We start from the raw sequence: 18,328 nt of genomic DNA, 5'->3' as shown, positions 1-18,328 counted from the left end.
TCACTAGTGTTAATTACTCCAAGGATTTGGAACCTTTTCAACAAACAGGGACTAAAGATTGTAGATTCAGATCTTTAAAAAATTGAAACACTTTCTATGCTGGGTTAAGAGTTCTTTAGAAAATACAATTAAAAGTCACTGAAAGATGCTAGTGAGTTCAGAAAACAACTTAACTTCCAATGGGCAAAGGTCCCTTAAAGCTACAATTACCTTAGCCAACTCCTCTTTCTTATCCAATTTGATGTACATATCCTTCAATGGAGGTGAGAATCAGAAGGAAAGTTTCCTAAAGTTTTTCAAGGCATTTTTCTTATACTTAAAAATATCCTTTGACACTATGAACTTCTGAAACTTCTGAGTTTCATGAAGACTGTGAAACTTAATGCTCACAGCTGGAGAGTCAACTGCCAGGACCACGTGTCTCAGCACATAATGAACGCTTGCTTGTGCTAAGATACCAAACAGGATTTGAAAAATACTGATGTGGTTCAAATATACCATACTTCTCTTTCTTTAAAACAGCACTAATGATCACTCTAATCCGCAATGGCTTTGTACTGAGATCTCTTTTTCTTATGAGGCTGAAGATGCATTTAGCACAGGTAAATGCACTTTGGGAATAAAGGAAGGAAATCAGAAGTTCAGTCTAGAGAATAAATCATACCCATGTCCACAATCTGCCTTTTTTTCCCTCCGACATTACCCATTTAGGATAAAAAGCCGAAATTAAACATGGGTCCACAAGATCTTACTTTCAAGACAACAACTATGTTTTTCATATTGTTTCAGCTTTTAACAGTGTTTTTATATTTTAAAGGCCCTGTACTCTGATTAGCTTTTAATTTTCAGCAAACTCCCCTAATTTTGAACCTGTTTTTGTTCAAAGGGGTTTCTGATAAAGAACAGCTAAGAACACAGACATAGAGAAACAAATTATGCATTGGAACTATTTGTCTGAATCTCCCAGATGTGGATTAAATAAATAAAGGAAGGGAAAAAAAAAACATGGGTCCAGTCAAAAAGGCCATCTTAAGTCCTAAAAGTTGACAGTCTTTGAAGAAGGAACCGTATTTCAGCTGGACACTAACAATGTGGCTCTAGCTTACTGTAGATTGTATAGCCCCAGAGCAGTGATGGGGGAGAAAGGACAGTGCTTTCTGTTTGTTTCTTTTTAATATTTGGAGATATAAAGAATGCAGTCTGTTCTCATCCCTCCTCCTCATTGTGTGGATTAACATGGAAACATGAGAGAAGCCATGTTTAATTTGGAAGTGAGAGAATGGTGTTCTACGTTGTATGCGAAACAAAGAAACGAAACCAACATAAAACAAACAAAAAGATAAGGGGAAGAGGGAAAGCCCAACAAAGCTCAGAGATAGATTCAGATAGTGAGCATGGTAGAGAGGTTTACTATAAGAGTTGCCTTAATCAGTGTCACTTGACTTGATTTAGTTATTTATACCAACAATTTGGCTTGTTGGTTAAGGCGAACACCACAAGGGGTATCATGAGAACATCATATTTACATATATTAAGTTTCTAAGTTATATTCTGAGCCCTTGTTGATGTTGCCAAAAGCCTTGATTTTAGGTTTTAGAAATTGCTCAACAGAAAAACTAACATGACAAAAATAAATACATTTGACCGGGATTTTGAAAAATGTGTTCTCTTTGGGGGAAGAGAAATCTCTCTCTCTCTCTCTCTTCCCCCCTCTAATCTCTCTCCTCAGTGGATATTTGCGTGTTTTACTATCATCCAACCTTTATTGACACTTGTAATTGGTTTGAGAAAAGGCGAAACAAAGCAAAAATTGGTAATTTTTTTTTTCAGAATGAGGCTAACCTATGTTTATAAAGCCAAGAGTTTACAAAATAAAGTCAGTTCCCAGGCTTTCTGTTCAAGAATATCCCTTGCAAGTAAGGAGCAATTATTAATTAGACTGAATTGGGAGAAAAATATCAGAAAAATGGCATTTACCTTAGAAATTAAATATTTAAGTCAACTAGAATGTGAACAGTAAAAAGGGTCCTAGGGGACTATGAAGGGCCATGGTGGCTCTTGGGCACTTACCAAGGTACAGAATCCCAAGTCCTATAACAGAGATTGGTTAAGACTGGCTGGTACTCACTGCAATCTGTCTAGGTTCTGAACATATAATGCTGTACCTCAATTTTTAAAAAAATTATTTATTTATTTATTTATTTATTTATTTATTTATTTATTTATTATAAGTATACTGGAGCTGTCTTCAGACACACCAGAAGAAGGCATCAGATCTCATTACAGATAGTTGTGAGCCACCATGTGGTTGCTGGGATTTGAACTCAGGACCTTTGGAAGAACATTCAGTGCTCTTAACCACTGAGCGATCTCTCCAGCCCCATGGTGCCTCAATTTAAACCATTACTCTACTATGATTGTTTGGAAACAAAGGGTATCACATTCATTATTGAAGAGACGTCGTTCTTTTAAAATATCTCATCAGGTCCATCTTTAATACTTTCAATGCAAACTTTTCAAAGTGCTATTTATCTTGACATTCAATTTTATTATTTTGCCAAAATGAACCAAATGAAACAGTAAGGTACTTTCATTCTATTGTGATGTCACTTTGGGGAAAATTAATCAACCCAAGTCTCAATATCATCACCAGAAAAATAAAGGCTGAAAAGCCTTTTTTTTCTTTTTTAATCTTTTTTTCTTTTTGCCATTTTGGAGTTCCAGGTTGAAGGAAGTGATAACTACAACTACAGTGACTGGCAGCCCAGGGACACTCACTGCATGGCCGTTTTTCTTGAGTAGCAGCTAACTACTGTCATTACCCATGTTCTTATAGATTCAAAAAAAAAAAAAAAAAAAAAAAAAAAAAAAAAAAAAGTCGTTCATCTGGCTTAAATGGAACTGCCAGTTCTGAGTTGGAAGATACTTTGTAATCATTTACCTACTGTGATACTATGTTTCAGTGTCTGTAGAAGTCCCTTCTCTGCTTGGCAACATTCTGTTTTATAGGATTCTGGACACAATCTTACCAGAAAAGAAAAATAGAAGACCCATTAAGAAAAGCTTGAAAACTACCCATGGATCCCTTCTCACGAAGGTGAGAAGACAGGGGCACATCTCAGCAGGCATCAGCAGAGCAAAGGCAGAGTGGCTTCCCTTGAGAGAAGAATTAAGGATTAAGAGCCATGGCTATGACACTTTGCAGACTGAGACGGAGGAGAGGCATAGAAGCCAAAAAAGAGCACAAGCATCTGCTCTTTGACTTTCCAGTCTTCACTAGCACACTAACAGTCTTTAGAGGGAAGCTACATCCCAAAGAGCGTATAGGGAGTTGCCATTTTAGCTGTAGGTGTATCTAACAGAGTTTTAAATTAGTAATTGCAAGTTCCCAATTGTGATAGAATTGAGACTAATTTAAACAAGATTTTATTTTTGAAACTTTCATAAAAATATGGGATTTATTTGACGAGGAAAACATACTTTTTATGTTACCAAAATAAAACATTTACACTTTCTGCCAGTTTTAATGTCAGAGTGTTTAGGAAATAGCTCTCTGACTAACTAGAACTTCGTCTTAATTTAGCTTACTGTCCTGCAAGCCATCTGGCTATGAGCTAACCCATTTTATTTGGACAAAAGGGAACCTGACCCCATAGACATTGCTAACGGAGACCTGGCCTTCCTAGTCTTGGACCACGTCTCAGAACATGACTTTTTATCCCGCAGTTCTGCACACAGAGCTTTTCCCAGGAGATGAAAGTGTACAAGCTTAAAAACCAAACATCATGGACAGCTCTGCCTCTGATATGAGCATCTCTTGTTATTTGACCTGAACTGGAAGCAGCCATTCCTTCCCCCACCGAAGCTCTCGATAGTCAAGTAATAGTTTTGAGATCACCAGTTGCCATTTCATTTCACAAGAATCAATTAAGGGATTACAAGCTTTCTTCAGAGTTTTCAATTTTGTTCCCGGAAACATTTGAATAAGGTTAGAGCCTACTCAAATCTCTATTTTTAATTACATTTTTTACAATATCAACAACATTATTCTTTGGAAAGAAACACTGTGTATTTAATGACCAATTCATTCTAAAACTTCATAAAATAAGATATAAAGAGAAAGACATGAGAAACCGTAATATTTACATATTTTAATATGCTTTGTGTTAATATTCAATATTTTTTCCATGAATAGACTACTTAAAAACATTGTATAATCACATTCTAGATAAACTTCATTTTTGTGATTCTTACTCTCCATTGGCTTACGTTTTTTTCACTTCCACATGTTCCATTAGGATGAAATTTTACATTTTATTTCTCTGTTTTGGTCTCAAAGCCAAACTTTTTGTGAACAAATTAGTTTGTTCAAAAAAAAAAAAAATAAAACAAAAAAAAAAAAAAAAAAAAAAAAACCCAAAAAACCTTCAAAGCCAAGCTGCTTTGGGGAATTAGGCAAGAGCCTGTTTTAAATAGATGAATTGTTTGCAGGTAAAACTGGATGATCTTGGACATTCTTTTGATAGCAAGCATTGGTCAAATAGAACACAGATAAATCTACAGAGCTCACTAGAAACAATTGCCAACCACAATCTCACTGTTGAAGTTAAGACTTAGAACAATTTTTCAATTTAATTCTAACATTGAAAGGAGCTGATGACTCCTTTTGAGTGGATACAAAATAAGATTCAGCAGCAAATGCTACACACCCCAACTCCGGTGGAGTTGTTTAAGAGGAGAGCCCCGAGCAGGAACTGTTTTCTGTTTAAAACAACTTGTGGTTTACTGGAAGACTCAGTCTTTATGCCTCACATGATACTGCTCTGATTCCTGTCCGGTGGGGCAGACTCCCTGTCCTAGATCTGTGGCGTGTACTGACATTCAAGGCCACTGCCCTGACTCTGCTTTCAATTCCCCAAGAATGGCGAAGATTCACAGTTGTGTACGATGAATCTTAAAAGCGTCCCCCAAATATTCATAGGACAACAAGGTGAATTTAATAAATAATAACAAAGCGTGTTTCTTCCTTTCCCAAAGATGTAAATAAGTTAAAACTTCTTCTTTTGGATGGAACAGGGAACTATTTTTTTCCCTTCGTGCGTCTCTGTGTTTTGAGTCTTGGGAGGAAAGAAGAAACAAGGTGCCCACCCCTGGATGCTGGGCGCGGGAGGCCCCTCTGCTTCTAGCAACTGTGCTTCAGTTTTTCCAGTTCAGCTACAGAAAGTCTTGAGACTTTAAAAATCATGTTGGCTTTCATCTGATGACTTAGCAATCTCCACATTTGCTAAACTGCAGAGAAGGGACTTGGGGTCAGGTAAGGTTTCAACATCCTCTGCACTCTCAGATATAATTTAATATACTTAAACTTTAAATATGAATTGCTTTCCCCTTTTTACACAAGTTATAAAAATAAGAGGCCCTGTTTACACAGTTTCCTTTTTTATGAAATTTGCGGTTTGAAAAAAAAGCTCTTTAAAAACTGGTAATTAATGTTTCTCTTTGAATATGCTGTAACTTTAGAATTTTTTTTCTGAAATAGTTTCTGAATTTAACTCACTAAACTGAAGCTAGAAGTTTTCTTTAGCACTAGAGGGAAATGTAGTAAAGAGAGAAGGGACATAAGTTGGGTGTTTTGTTTCTGGTTCCATTTAAGGTTCTTGATGTGTGGCACCCCCTTTATGAGAACTATCAACATTATCTTTAATTTTTATATATCGACAAAATGCACTGTATCTCTGTAAGCATTGTGCCATTCAATAGGACTACTATTAAATTTACATACCACAGTTTAAATTACAACCGTTTCAGGAATGGAAAATGCTAAAACCCAAGTGTCTAACTGCCTTACTGGAATGAAGGTACAGTTTACAAATACAATAATTACATTTTAAAACCATTAACAAATATTACACCTATAAGTAAATACTGTAGAACTGATCATCATAGTCCTGGGTGCGGGAAGTCACTGCTGAAAGCCAGGACCTTCCAGCTAACAGATCCCAGGTACAGACATTGGTTTGTTTTCATCAAACCAGATTAAAACATGTCTCTCAAACAACAGTTCTCCGGGGCATGGATCTTCCAAATCCTTGCATGACTTTTTATTAATTATCTGCCAAGTATTTTCCTGCAAAACAAAAATCACACATCAATATGTCATCTATAAGCTCACTGGATGATATATTGCTCCTGCTCTGCCCCTCGGAACCAAACCCTGAATGCTCGGAGTGCCACGCTACTATGAAGTAGTGAGGTTTCTTAGTTCTCCCTATCATAGGCACCATTTCTACTTCTGTAGACAGTTTGCCGAGCATTTGGAATCCTGCCCAGGTGGGTCAGGGATTTGTCCCTGAATATGAGAAGCTGTTCATGTTCATTTTGGACTTAGTTCATTCGAGAATGAAAGGGATATAATTAATAATTAATTACACCACAACAGTAGGCTTAGGAACCAGGACCCAGAAGAGGGGGAAGGAAGGGAGTGGTACACATGTTTGCTTTGCATGTGTAAGGCTCTAGGTTTACCTGTGAAAGCCACTGACAAGAATAGTCACTTTATTACCAGAGAAGTCCCGCCCTCCACAAAACTGTATTGTCTGTGCGATACCAGAACTGGGCAAACAGTTCATATCTGTAGACTGGATATTTATCTATCTATCTATCTATCTATCTATCTATCTATCTATCTATCTATGTATCTATGTATGTATCTATCTATGTATCTATGTATGTATGTATGTATGTATGTATCATCTATGTATCTATCATCTATCTATCTATCTATCATCTATCTATCTATCTATCTATCTATCTATCTATCTATCTATCTACAGAGAGGGGGGGTCTACTTCGGTATTTATGTGGGACCTAGAGGACAACTTGTGGGAGTTAGATTTTTTTTCTTCCATCATCTCGACTTTCAAGGAGACAAATTCAGGTTCTCAGACTTGGTGGCAAACACCTTTGTTTACTTCACCAGCTCAAAACTACACATATTCTTGTTTTTAAAAAATTATTATAGTATATGTATGCTTGATGCATGTGTGAGAATGTATGAGGCAGCACATGTGTGGAGGTCAGAGGACAACTGTTTCAAGTTGGTTCTCTCCTTACACATCAGGACCTAACCCATGTTTCCAGGCTCATGTTGCAAGCTCCTTTAACTTGATGGGCAGTTTCACAACACATTAAAGGTTGCTTTTAAAGTGAAAAAAAAAAAAAAAAGATCTTCTTAGGCCTTAGCTTAACCTGACAATTCTAAATCAGAAAGTTAGGTTGGTGGAAAAAAAAACAAGAACCTTCCTAGGAATTGAATTGTCCCATGCCTTAGTCACGACACACATTTTTATGCTTTCTGTCCTGTTTCAAAAATGTATTTTCCAGTCAGATCCTAGTCTGTCAATCTTGTTTGGCTGTACAGTGACGGGACCTATCCCACTGACTTTCATATACAGAACGGGCCAGGTGGGCTCGATGACTCGGCCCAACTTAAGAAACAGGGCCAGCACAAGCAGCCAGAGCCACAGCCCAACATAAGAAACAGGGCCAGGACAAGCAGCCAGAGCCTTCGTGTTGTGATCGCCAGTTCATCTGTACTTGAATCAGTTATTAGTTTGTTTTCTGGTGGGCTGTGGGGATGGGGGCTTCGAGAGGCAGAATCTGAGGAGAGCTACCCACTTACCTGCAGCAAACCTCTTCTTAATGAGTGAAAACCGGTAGCCTGCTCCAACAAGCTCAATGTCACAGCCAGAGAGAGTGCTTCCTTCACTGGTGAACTGTACAACCAACGGGGAAGGTTTGCTGGGGCCTTCGGATAACTGAAATCTTGCCAGTAGAGAGCCTACGCCTTTAAGAGAAGAGCATCATTGCCAGGCAGCAGTCGGCAGCACGTAACTCTGAAACTGCACTTAAGGTGAACCAGGCAAAACTGGGTAGCCTAGGCAGCAGCGTATTCCTCATTTCCAAAATGATGGGGCGTAAAGCATCCTTAAGTACTGTGAGCAATCGGTCAGAGAACATACTTCAAAATTTGCGGCATGCCACAAGGATGGCTACATCCTTTCCAGCCAATGATTAACATCAAAGGGAAATAGAAGAGACACCCACATGGGACATGACACAGGATGGGCACATGCCATGGTCTACGTGACTTGAGGGCTTGGTGGGAAAGGAACAAGGAAGGTCCACTGAAAGCCAGCTGCTTAGATAGATGTTAGTAAGTAAAGAAAGGCTGACAAACATTGCTCATTCTGCTTGCTTCTACGGCCATGTGGCTTTGGGTTCACAGTTGGCCAATACCTATAAGTTATCTCAGATTTAGGTCTGTCGTTACATTACCTCCATTTTCTGACTTCTGGGAGATATCAGGAATCTTCCATAGTATTCTTTGCTGTTCAGCATTCCTAAAAATAAAACAAAGGGCTTTTTTCATACACAAAGAATTTGTTCAGTAGATGCCACGTTTCCAGACAGTGCTAAATTAAAATGGGCTCTGCCTGCCTATGTTTGCACCCCTCCATGCATAAATGTTCCTCCTTTTCCTTATTCTAAGGAGCCAGAGCAATGCAAGATAAATAGAGGGTAATACAGTCCTTAGAACACATCTACCTAGAAAATAGAAGTTGTTAATTGTGGGGTTCAGGTAACTTTCACTGGCAGTACTGGCTCATGCTAGCTCACATTTGTTTCATTTTATTAAACATTTATTTATTAATGTATACGAACGCTCTGTTTGCATGTATGCCTGAAGAGAGCATGAGCTCCCATCACAGATGGTTGTGAGCCATTATGTGGTTGTTGGGAATTGAACTCAGGACCTCTGGAAGGGCAGCCAGTGCTCTCAACCACTGAGCCACCTCTCCAGCCCCCACATTAGTTTTAAAGAAGTATTCTACATTTTGCTGGTACTTGTGAAGAAACTGAAGCCATCCATATCCTCCCATTACATTCCAGCGCTCAGCATCATCTCGGCCCATCAGATCCCCACCAGCTGCTACCCTTTCTACCATTTGGTGGTTCGGTGGAACACTGTCTCCCCCAGACTTCTGTAGTTAATGTCCTAGCTCCAAGGGAGGCTCAGGTTTGGGAGGTTGAGGAGGCTGATGAACCTGTCTGCTGTTTCCCTAGCTAGTAGCTGGAATAAAAAGTCTGCAAATACAGGACCCAGCGTGGGCCCCAGTGTGCGAAGGGTCCAGCTTGGGCCCCAGTGTGTGTGTGTGTTGAGGAGGAGTTAGGCCAGTAGTGTTTTCTGATCTGGGGAGTCAAACTGTCAGGAGCCAAGCCAACTTGATTTTCCCAGTGGCCAACTCCTCTCCTTCCCCAGGCCCTGGACAGGCATTCTGCAGGGCACTGGGTAACACTCACTTTCCCTTGAGATCAGAGGAAAGCCTCTGCTCAGTGCTTGCATGGGAATCTAACCACCAGACTCCCCCATTAAAACCCTTGCCACTCAACTGATCTGTAGCAGTTTCTTGTTTCCAACCAAGTCCTGCACTGGCTTTCTGGGGTCTCTTCCCACAGTAGAGCCTGGTGCTAAAATGTCTGCAGTCCCTTTTAGGGGACAGAGCAGGGGGAGGGGCACATGAAGCTTTTTACCAGACTGCAGGGGGAAGCACAGCCTGAAGCTTCGTCACTCCTCCGTCTACAGGGACGAGGAACTGCACGTTGTTTAGGGCCACTGCGGTGGTCATGGCATCCGTGTTGTATTTATAGTCTATGCGCAGGTCAGTGCTTCCGGGCTCACATCGCCAGTTCACCGCCAAGTTCAGAGGTGTGGACTGAATGCCCTGGGCAGACACCTTGCCAAAGGACAGGAGAGAGAACGGGTAAGTCTCAGCTGTTAATCTAAAACCAGAGGCTGCGATTGGCTCCCACCGCACTGGGCTTACAAATCCAAATATCACACTAATGTTCCTGGTGTTCACAAACAGAGTCCCAGGGAAAAGGTGGCAGAGCCCAGGTGACTGGTGGGATCCAGGTGGGAGTGTTGGGTCCTTGAGGTAACTGTGACAATTAAATGCACAAGGTGAGCTGTGGAAATCCCTACGGCATGGTAGAGTCCACAAATGCATTTTCTGTACTCTGGAAGGTAGACCAGCATGCTGGTTAGAAGCTGCAGCCACAAGACTGGGTGTGAATTCTGGTTCTGCTGCTATCACTAAACCCATTCAGTCTCAATGATTTTCTCATCTGCTAAATGGGAATTATAAAAACGACATGGCTCACAGGCTGTCAGGAAGACCCAAGGAGGAACAGCACCAGGTCTCACATACAGCAAGGAACTGACTTCCTAACGCGTGTTAACTGTTAATACGCCATGTTAGCCCTTCATGACAAACCAGTGAGGCAGATGATGCTGGGCATTGTCATTATTCCTTTGAGAGTCCCTGAGTTCAGAGGACCCAAACCCCGGTTCTCTGCCTGGAAAAACCAGTCTATACAGTCTCGTTGGAGCCGACAGTGAGGGGGTCAGACAAAAAAAAAAAAAAAAAAAAAAAGCCAGGTTGAATAATAAAATATTGCATTAGGATAGTGACATCAGTGTGAATTCACCTCTCCCCATTCCCTCAGCACCCATCAGCTACACCAATAGCCCTTTACCTAGGGCCTCTTCCATCGCTGCATTATTTCATAGTGTAAGTTTCATTAGAGCTATTACAGGATTAGAACTATTATCCTAGGAAAAAAAATTCTAGGTTAGTTATCCCTAATCATCTAAAATTAAAATTATTAGAATGCTGTGCTCTAATCATGATTATGCTGATCTAACTTACCAATATTTATGACATTAAAAATAGATTTACTTATTATGTGTGTGTATTTGTGTGTGCACATGTGAGTTTATGTGCACCACATGCATGCAGGAGTCAGTTGAGGCCAGAAGATAGCCTGGGTTCCCTGGCACTGGAATTATGGGCCACTATGGAGTTGGAACTGAAGCTCTGTCCTTTGCAAGAGCAATTAGTGCTTTCCTTAGCCTAGCTTAACCTCTGACCTATTTATCAGTCCCATTAAGTATAGTCACAATTAATTGTAATTATGCATGTGTATTTTCAACTTCTTTCTGGGTCATGTTTCTATGATAAAGAAAATAGAATACCTCACTTTGTACTTATGGGTATGATTCATATTCTCCTCACCAGTCCTTGCATGGTTTCTTAAGGCTTCAGTTTCTAGAACCACAGCATTTCAGCAAGAGTAAAAGAAACGATGCTTTTATGCAATATTAAGTACTTTAGAATGTAAGTTTGTAATGTGAAACAAGATAGCCCTGACCATACGCTAGGCTTACCTGATATTTGAGCATGTCCACATTGTAGTATGTAGCCTGGGGTTTTTGTTCAGAGACTTTCTTTAGGTGGGTCATCAGATTTGGCATGTTTACCCAGAATTCCTTGGTATTGGCATCATTTTGGGTATTATCACTAGTAAGATGGAAAGAAAGTCAACAATTGAGCAGCATCTCATCGGCACCTTAACCTGCATAAGAATCATCTTGGCAGACCATCTCTGGTTTCTGCACCTGCCTTTGACAGTCTGCACAGGACAGCGTCTCCAGTGTGGTTTTGGCACAGCGCTGTTTGGTGTGGTGTCCCATAAGCTGCCCAGTTCCCACAGGGAGGTACTGCTGTGCCTCAAGCGTCCCTGTGAGGCCCTGTCTATTGACCCAGCACACTGACAACCAGCTATTTCTTTATTCAGACTTAATAGCTCTGCCCGAATCACATCTTACTTCTACCTAAACTTCAGGGGCGGGGGGGGGGGGGGGGATTGATTTTCCTCTGAACTGACTTAACTAGTAGAGGTTTTCAGAAACTAACCAGCTAAAAGATTCAGTGGAGAACACTTGGAATTCTGTCATTGAGTAGACTGAGGAAAGAGGATTGCCAAGTTTGAGGCCAGCCTGGTGTACTCAGTAAGTCCTTTCCTTAAAATGAAAAACGTGAAGATTTGGCCTACCCAAGAAGGCTAAATCTAACATCGCTAAGATACTCTGCCAGCATTCGTGATTTCATCCAAGAGCATCTAAACTAGTTGTTCTGAACCCACCTAATGCTGTGCCCTTTTAGGACAGTTTTTCATGTTGTTGTGACGACCCCCCCAACCAAAACGTTATTGTTGTTGCTACTTCATAACTGTAACTTTGCTACTGTTACAAATCATAATGCAAATATCTGTGTTTTCTGATGGTCCTTGGGGACTTCTGTAAAAGGGTTGTTGACCCGTCAAGGGTGGAGAACCCGCAGCATGTGAAGTTCTGATCTAACTGAAAAAAAAAAAAACAAAAAAAAACAAAAAATCTCACTTCACAAACAAGATGGTCCTGGAGTTTAATGGTGGAGAGCAGAATGCAGTGTTGGTCCTCTGAACACCTTAGTATCCTGACAGCTGGGGTTCAGCAGCCCGTTCAAAGACCACTGCCTGATCTACCCAAGCAGCTTCTTCATCCAGGATGAAGCAGGGCAGCCAGGTTCCATGCCCTCTGGATTGTGCTATCTCACAGGATTGGATGGTGAATGAATGAACCAGTGGACAGGCATTTTTAAGTGAAAAGAACTGGGGGGGGGGGTTTCCAGAAGAATGTCAGAGGGACTTTGGCGATAGTCAGTGGGGCAGGAGAGGGTGGGAGATGATCAGGGGAGGCGGAGGAGCTGAGAGGAAGTGGGGCCATAGAAAGGAGGGAGGGGAACATAAGATGATGGGCAAATTAGCACAGCAAGCCCTGATGTGAGACCCGATTCAACTGGTCTTTGATACGTAGGGGCTAACGAGGAGAATGGACACATGGGTTTGGGAAGATGCTCAGACAATGGCAACAGGATTCTGGGCAATGGACCACATGTATCCATAGGTCAGCTGCGAGCAAACAGCAAAAAGCAAGGAACTCATAAGGTTCATTGGCTGTGAAAATGTACTGGAGCAGGGTCAGACTGGAGTCAAGGAAGGAAGCAATTGGATTGTCACAGCTCAGGGACCTGATGGTGGTACTAGTCCAAGAAAAGACACTGTAAAGAAGAGTGTGGACACTTCGGAGAGAGACTTTACTAGAATAGCCACATTTTATAATGGACAGGAAGCTGCCAAGAGTGAGTGACCTTTGTCACAAACACTGGTTTGTGCAGAATCATAAAGAAGACAGCAATTTAGGTCTGGGATGAAAAAGTGTGCATTTACAGAAATAAGTACATACAGCCTTCTCCGGTGTGACACATGCCAACAAGTGACCATTACAGTGAAGTTGGTGTGTTTTATAGGACAGGTTTTCAAACTCATGTAGAAGAATAGCCCACAGTTCGAATATTATTTCATCTAAAAAGGTGTTTGTACAAGAAGTTTTCCAATATAACTATCACCTATTACCCTTATCCACTGGATTAGTAAAAAGAAATGTGTAGATTGTCAGCAATTCAGAGCTTTTAAAAATGCCTCTTCACCCCATTTGAAGTTGTTCACTAAAACACAAGTGCATATGCAGCTACACACTCACACAACATCACACAGAAAACTTGACAGCTACCACACACCTTGGTGTCTGGGTGTCAAATCTTTGAGCATATCTGTACTGTAGAGAGGCAACCACAGTGTTCATTCAAGGGAGCACACCTTCTCTAGACACAGGGGGTCAAGACAATCACCTCTTTAAGATTGTATGCAGAATGATATTTACCAGCAGAGAAGTTGGGGGTTCGGCAGGACGTGCTCTAACCTGCTGGAATTTATCACCCGAAAAGTCAGAGCGGCTGGGGATGGGTTGTTGGCAAAGTGTCTGGTGATCCCAGCAGGGAAGGACAACACCATTTCTCCTGTGATCTTAACAATGCATCTGAAATGCCAAACACATGAGAGGAAAGAGCAGAAACAGGGTCAGTATGCTGAGATGCAAAGTGTGGTGCAGAGGAAAAGGTTTGATTGACAATCTAAAACATCCACGGAGTTAAAGCTACAATCATGCTTTGTCTGAGTCCTCTCTAGCTTGCCTGAGTACTGGATTTTTTTTTTTTTTTTTTTAAAGAGCCTTAGTTGTAAGAAAACATATAGTTTGTTTCTAAAACTGGCTACTTCAATACCTGGAAGTTTGAACTTATCTTTAGGGGATTTGACTACTCAGACCCCTCTGCTAAAATGTCAGAAGCAAAGAGGAAAACTGGCCTTAAGTAATAGTTACTGTGTGTGGGCACACCTGTGTCAGTCAGAGTGCAAGGGGAGGGGGTGAGGCAGGGGAGTAACTTTTCTCCTTCCACCATGTGGTGTCTAGAGATGGGTTCAGATCATCAGCCTTGTGGGTAAGAGCCTTTGCCAGTTAAATCATCTTGTTGGCTCAAAAGAGGCTGGCTGTTTTGTTAAATGTTTGGGTTGTAGAAGTCCAGTACAAAATCTAACTGTTGGCCTTATAGATGGAATCGGTTAGTGTTGTGATTTTTGTGTATTTTGAGATGATACCATGAATGTTATCATCATAGGTCACTGGGAAACACTTTAGCTCACTGGGTAGTGTGATCAGAGTCCTTTACGTGTGCCAAGGTAAAGATCTACTTTATTCGTTCTTCAGCCCATTACTTTGCCTCTTTGTCACAGTTAAAATGGGTCAGGGAAATCAAAGCACAGTTAGATGAAAGTTTGGCCAGACAAATAATCATTTTTAAAGGCTTCCTGGAGGTATAAGGATGGCACAGTGCGGTTAGTTATTGCACAGAATTTCATGCATTTGTATGAGATGAAATCAACACAAAACCAAGCCTCATGTTTCCATTGTTCCCAAACATTTCTGTTGCCCATCAGTAATCCCCCTGATCCAGCTTTACACTCCCCAATCTCAGGTACTTTCTATGCTTTTGGCACTGTATTACTCTGCACTTTCTAGAATGTTGTTGCAGTAAATATTAAAAAGCGATGTAACCTTTTAGCCCGCGCTTTGCTGCCTTCCGCTCGGGGCCATTCGGCACTATGGGGATCTCTAACTTGGTGGCCTTACACCGCCGCTGTGAACTCTGTTGTGGTTCACCCCTACCGCCCCTGCTGCTTCTGTCCTGGGTGGACATGACTGACCGCCCCATCTTGTTCCTTTCCTTTATCGCCCGGTACAAACATGACTCCACAGCCCAGTTATCAAACAACTTTATATATTAAATTCTCAATCCACAAACCCTCTACACAATAAGATTATAACCAACAGAGAAAGATAATAACTACCCTTCTATGTGGGATAAAAAGACCCATGGAAACCCTGAGAAATAATAATAACAACCTCATGAAGCTAGAGATGGTGCCAAGAGAAACATACACGTCTGCCTCCATCTCCGTTCCTCCCGGAACTCCTCCCCCTTCTGTTTTCCTGCCTTTTGGCGCCTACCTCTCCACTGTCCAATTATGTATCACCTTAACATCAATACATAGCATGTCACCTAACAGATATGTGCTTGGGGATGGGATCAGACTCTGTTCCCCAGAGGAATTAGCTTCATATTTGTCCAAGCAGTTCTGTGCATCGCTAGTGCATCTGTTTTCTCCTGGTGAGTGCATTTATCATATTTTAAAAAGAATAAATCCATCACCCTTTGAAGAATATTAGAGTTCATTCCAGCCTTCATCTGTCACAAAGGTGTGGTCAAATTATATGGAGGTCTTTGTGTGAGCATGGCTCTAATTCTTGCTAAGTATGAGGGAATCCCTGGGGCTCATGTTGGGTATAGTCTTACCTTTTAATGGAATGGCCCAGCTGCCTATTTTTCTCTCTTTCCCATACCATCTCTCTTTGTGTCTTCTTTCTTTCCCTCCTTCCTTCACTCACTCCCTCTTTCTCTTTTTCTTTTCTCCCCAAGTGTTATCTAAAATGGAAATGAAGCTGTGTGTGTATCTCAGCATCTTCACGTACTAACCAGCACTGTGTACAATCTATCTTTGTGAGTAGTGAGAGCTCATTTTAACTTGACGTTAAAGGAAGGCTAAACATTTTAAGATCTTTTACATAATTGAACTGATCAGTTATTAATTAAGTGTATGTATGTGTGCATATATGCATGCATGCGTGTGTGCATGAACCCTCAAGTGCTCATGCCAAGGAACATCCTTGGAGGTCAGAGGTCATCTTTCAGGAGTTGGTCCTGTCCTTTCACCGTGCAGTTTTCTGGGACTATTCAGAGGTGTCTTTCCTGCTGAGCCATCTTGTTGGCCCCCTCAGATCCTTTTCATGTGCTGATGTGTCCTTGGTTAGCTCATTGAAGATGGCCTTCTAAAATTCCCTGCCAAGTCATCAAGTCACAATTGTTTTGTTCTTGTACTGAGTTCTAAGTTATTTTCTTTCAGATATTCCAGGAGGATGCCACTCATCAGTCTTTCCCCAGATCTGGGGGTCTGGTTTCCTTTCTCCTGAGAGCACTTGGAAGAGCAAGGAAGGAGGTTTTAACTTACATTTCCTTTTTAAGAAACACACGAGTTCAGGAATGCTTTTGATGGTCTATTTCAGAAGTCTTTGCTAAACCCAAGTCCAAAAAAGTATCTTCTATATTTTCTTTTAATTTCTAACATTTTCTTTGTCATTTATCTTTATAAAACATTTTAGTAAATATTTGTATGTGTGAAATGCAGTACTCAGTTGGCTTCCATTCTTCCTTTATCCCCTTCTTTATTTTTTCTTATATCCTCTTCTCTCTGTACTCTTCTCTTTCATTTGTTGGGAAAGGTCTATCTTCTCTCTTTCAAATTACCTTGGAAATTGTATTTATGGTTGTTATCTAGATAGGGGCCATTTCTGGATCAAGTGCCCTGTTCCATTGAGATGTTTACACTGTCTTGTTTAAGATAGCTTTTTGATAGTTTTGAAATCATATTACATTTGTCTTCCAACTTTGTTCTTTAAAAATATATTTTTGAGATCTATTCTATTTTCTTATGTGTGTGTTTTGCCTGCATGTATTACTATGCACTGCATACACGTGTGTCTGGTGCCCTCTTAGGGCAGAAGAGGTTATTGATCCACTAGAACTGGAGTTATGAGTGGCTGTGAGTTACCACGTGGGTGCTCCGAATATAAGCTGAGTCCTTTATAAGAACAACAAATGCTCTTAACTGCTGAGCTATCTCTCCAGCCCCTGGCATTGTTCTTTTTCAAATTCCTTTTGGGAATGGGTACTTTGCATTTTCAAATTGAGTATAGAGTCATAGCATCAACTTCAATTCCAACCCATTCTCTACAACCTCCTTTGAAAGAATTAGAATGAAAAACCTTTTGTTTTTCTTTGCCTACAGCATCAGGTAAAGCTTTGTCAGTAGAGGGCGCTGAAGAGGCAGTGCATGGAGTTTGTCAGTAGAGGGCGCTGAAGAGGCAGTGCGTGGAGTTTGTCAGTAGAGGGTGCTGAAGAGGCAGTGCGTGGAGTTTGTCAGTAGAGGGCGCTGAAGAGGCAGTGCGTGGAGTTTGTCAGTAGAGGGCGCTGAAGAGGCAGTGCGTGGAGTTTGTCAGTAGAGGGCGCTGAAGAGGCAGTGCGTGGAGTTTGTCAGTAGAGGGCGCTGAAGAGGCAGTGCATGGAGTTTGCTTTGCCTTACTATTCTCCATATTCACTAAATGAAAAGTTAAGATAACTGTAATTATAGATTACTAAATTCTATGGTTGTCTGGTCTGGCTATATTTCTTTAGGAAAATATTTTTATCTTTAATGACTGTACCTATCACCATTTGATGTGAGCCTCAATGTGAATTTGAATTACGAAAATGTAAAATAATGCAAAATGGGAGAAGAAATTAATTTTTCAGTAAAGCCGGAGCCATAAAGTATTTGCAAATGAAGCACTTACAAAGAATGAAAAGAAAAAACATCTTTAAGCCAAGTGGTGTGTGACTTACAAATGGGCTCGTTCTTCCTTCCTTCTTGCCACAGGCAGCAATCAGTTCTCTAGCCAGGCTCCTGGATCTGCAGCTCTAGTGAGGAGCTGCGTGATCTCAAGTATGGGGAGGGCATGTGAAACACGTCTCTTCCCTGCAACTGCACGGCACTGTTGACCCTGAGCACATGGTTTCCTCACGAGCATGCCCTGTGTGCTCTTGAGTTGCTTAATTAATCAACCCACTTGAGCTTATCCAGTAAGAAAAATCTTTCGCCCATTAGAACACTCAGTTCAAAGGCCCTTCCTGAAGCCTTCCTTACCATTCTCATCTTCCAGCCTCCTTTTCTAGGTAGGACATATAGACACATTTAAAAAAAATACAATTATGTGCTTAAGATACTGAGGTCTTCTTGTCTTCCTCTGAATCATATTTACACTCCTTCTTCATCAGACTCTGGATTATTTCACACACAAGGTCTATTTTCCACCCTCGGTGTCTTCACCTATTGC

General features: G+C 41.0%; 1 protein-coding gene across 1 annotated transcript in view; it reads right to left on the bottom strand.

Moving 5' to 3' along the window:
• Positions 1 to 6,049: 6,049 nt before the first annotated feature.
• Positions 6,050 to 18,328, bottom strand: part of SGIP1 (SH3GL interacting endocytic adaptor 1) — a gene marked incomplete at its 5' end in the record, with an annotated part of 99,305 nt that continues 87,026 nt past the window's right edge. Inside the window, 6 exons of the mRNA XM_080922129.1 lie at positions 6,050 to 6,127; positions 7,682 to 7,846; positions 8,338 to 8,402; positions 9,595 to 9,797; positions 11,291 to 11,423; positions 13,667 to 13,822. Of these exons, the coding sequence (XP_080778255.1) occupies positions 6,105 to 6,127; positions 7,682 to 7,846; positions 8,338 to 8,402; positions 9,595 to 9,797; positions 11,291 to 11,423; positions 13,667 to 13,822 (745 nt within the window). The 3' untranslated portion in view covers positions 6,050 to 6,104. The remainder of the gene's footprint in view (positions 6,128 to 7,681; positions 7,847 to 8,337; positions 8,403 to 9,594; positions 9,798 to 11,290; positions 11,424 to 13,666; positions 13,823 to 18,328) is intronic.

The sequence above is a fragment of the Micromys minutus genome, assembly GCF_963924665.1.
Source record: "Micromys minutus genome assembly, chromosome: 9".
In the NCBI taxonomy this organism is placed as follows: domain Eukaryota; kingdom Metazoa; phylum Chordata; class Mammalia; order Rodentia; family Muridae; genus Micromys; species Micromys minutus.
This window is presented reverse-complemented; position numbering and strand designations above follow the sequence as displayed.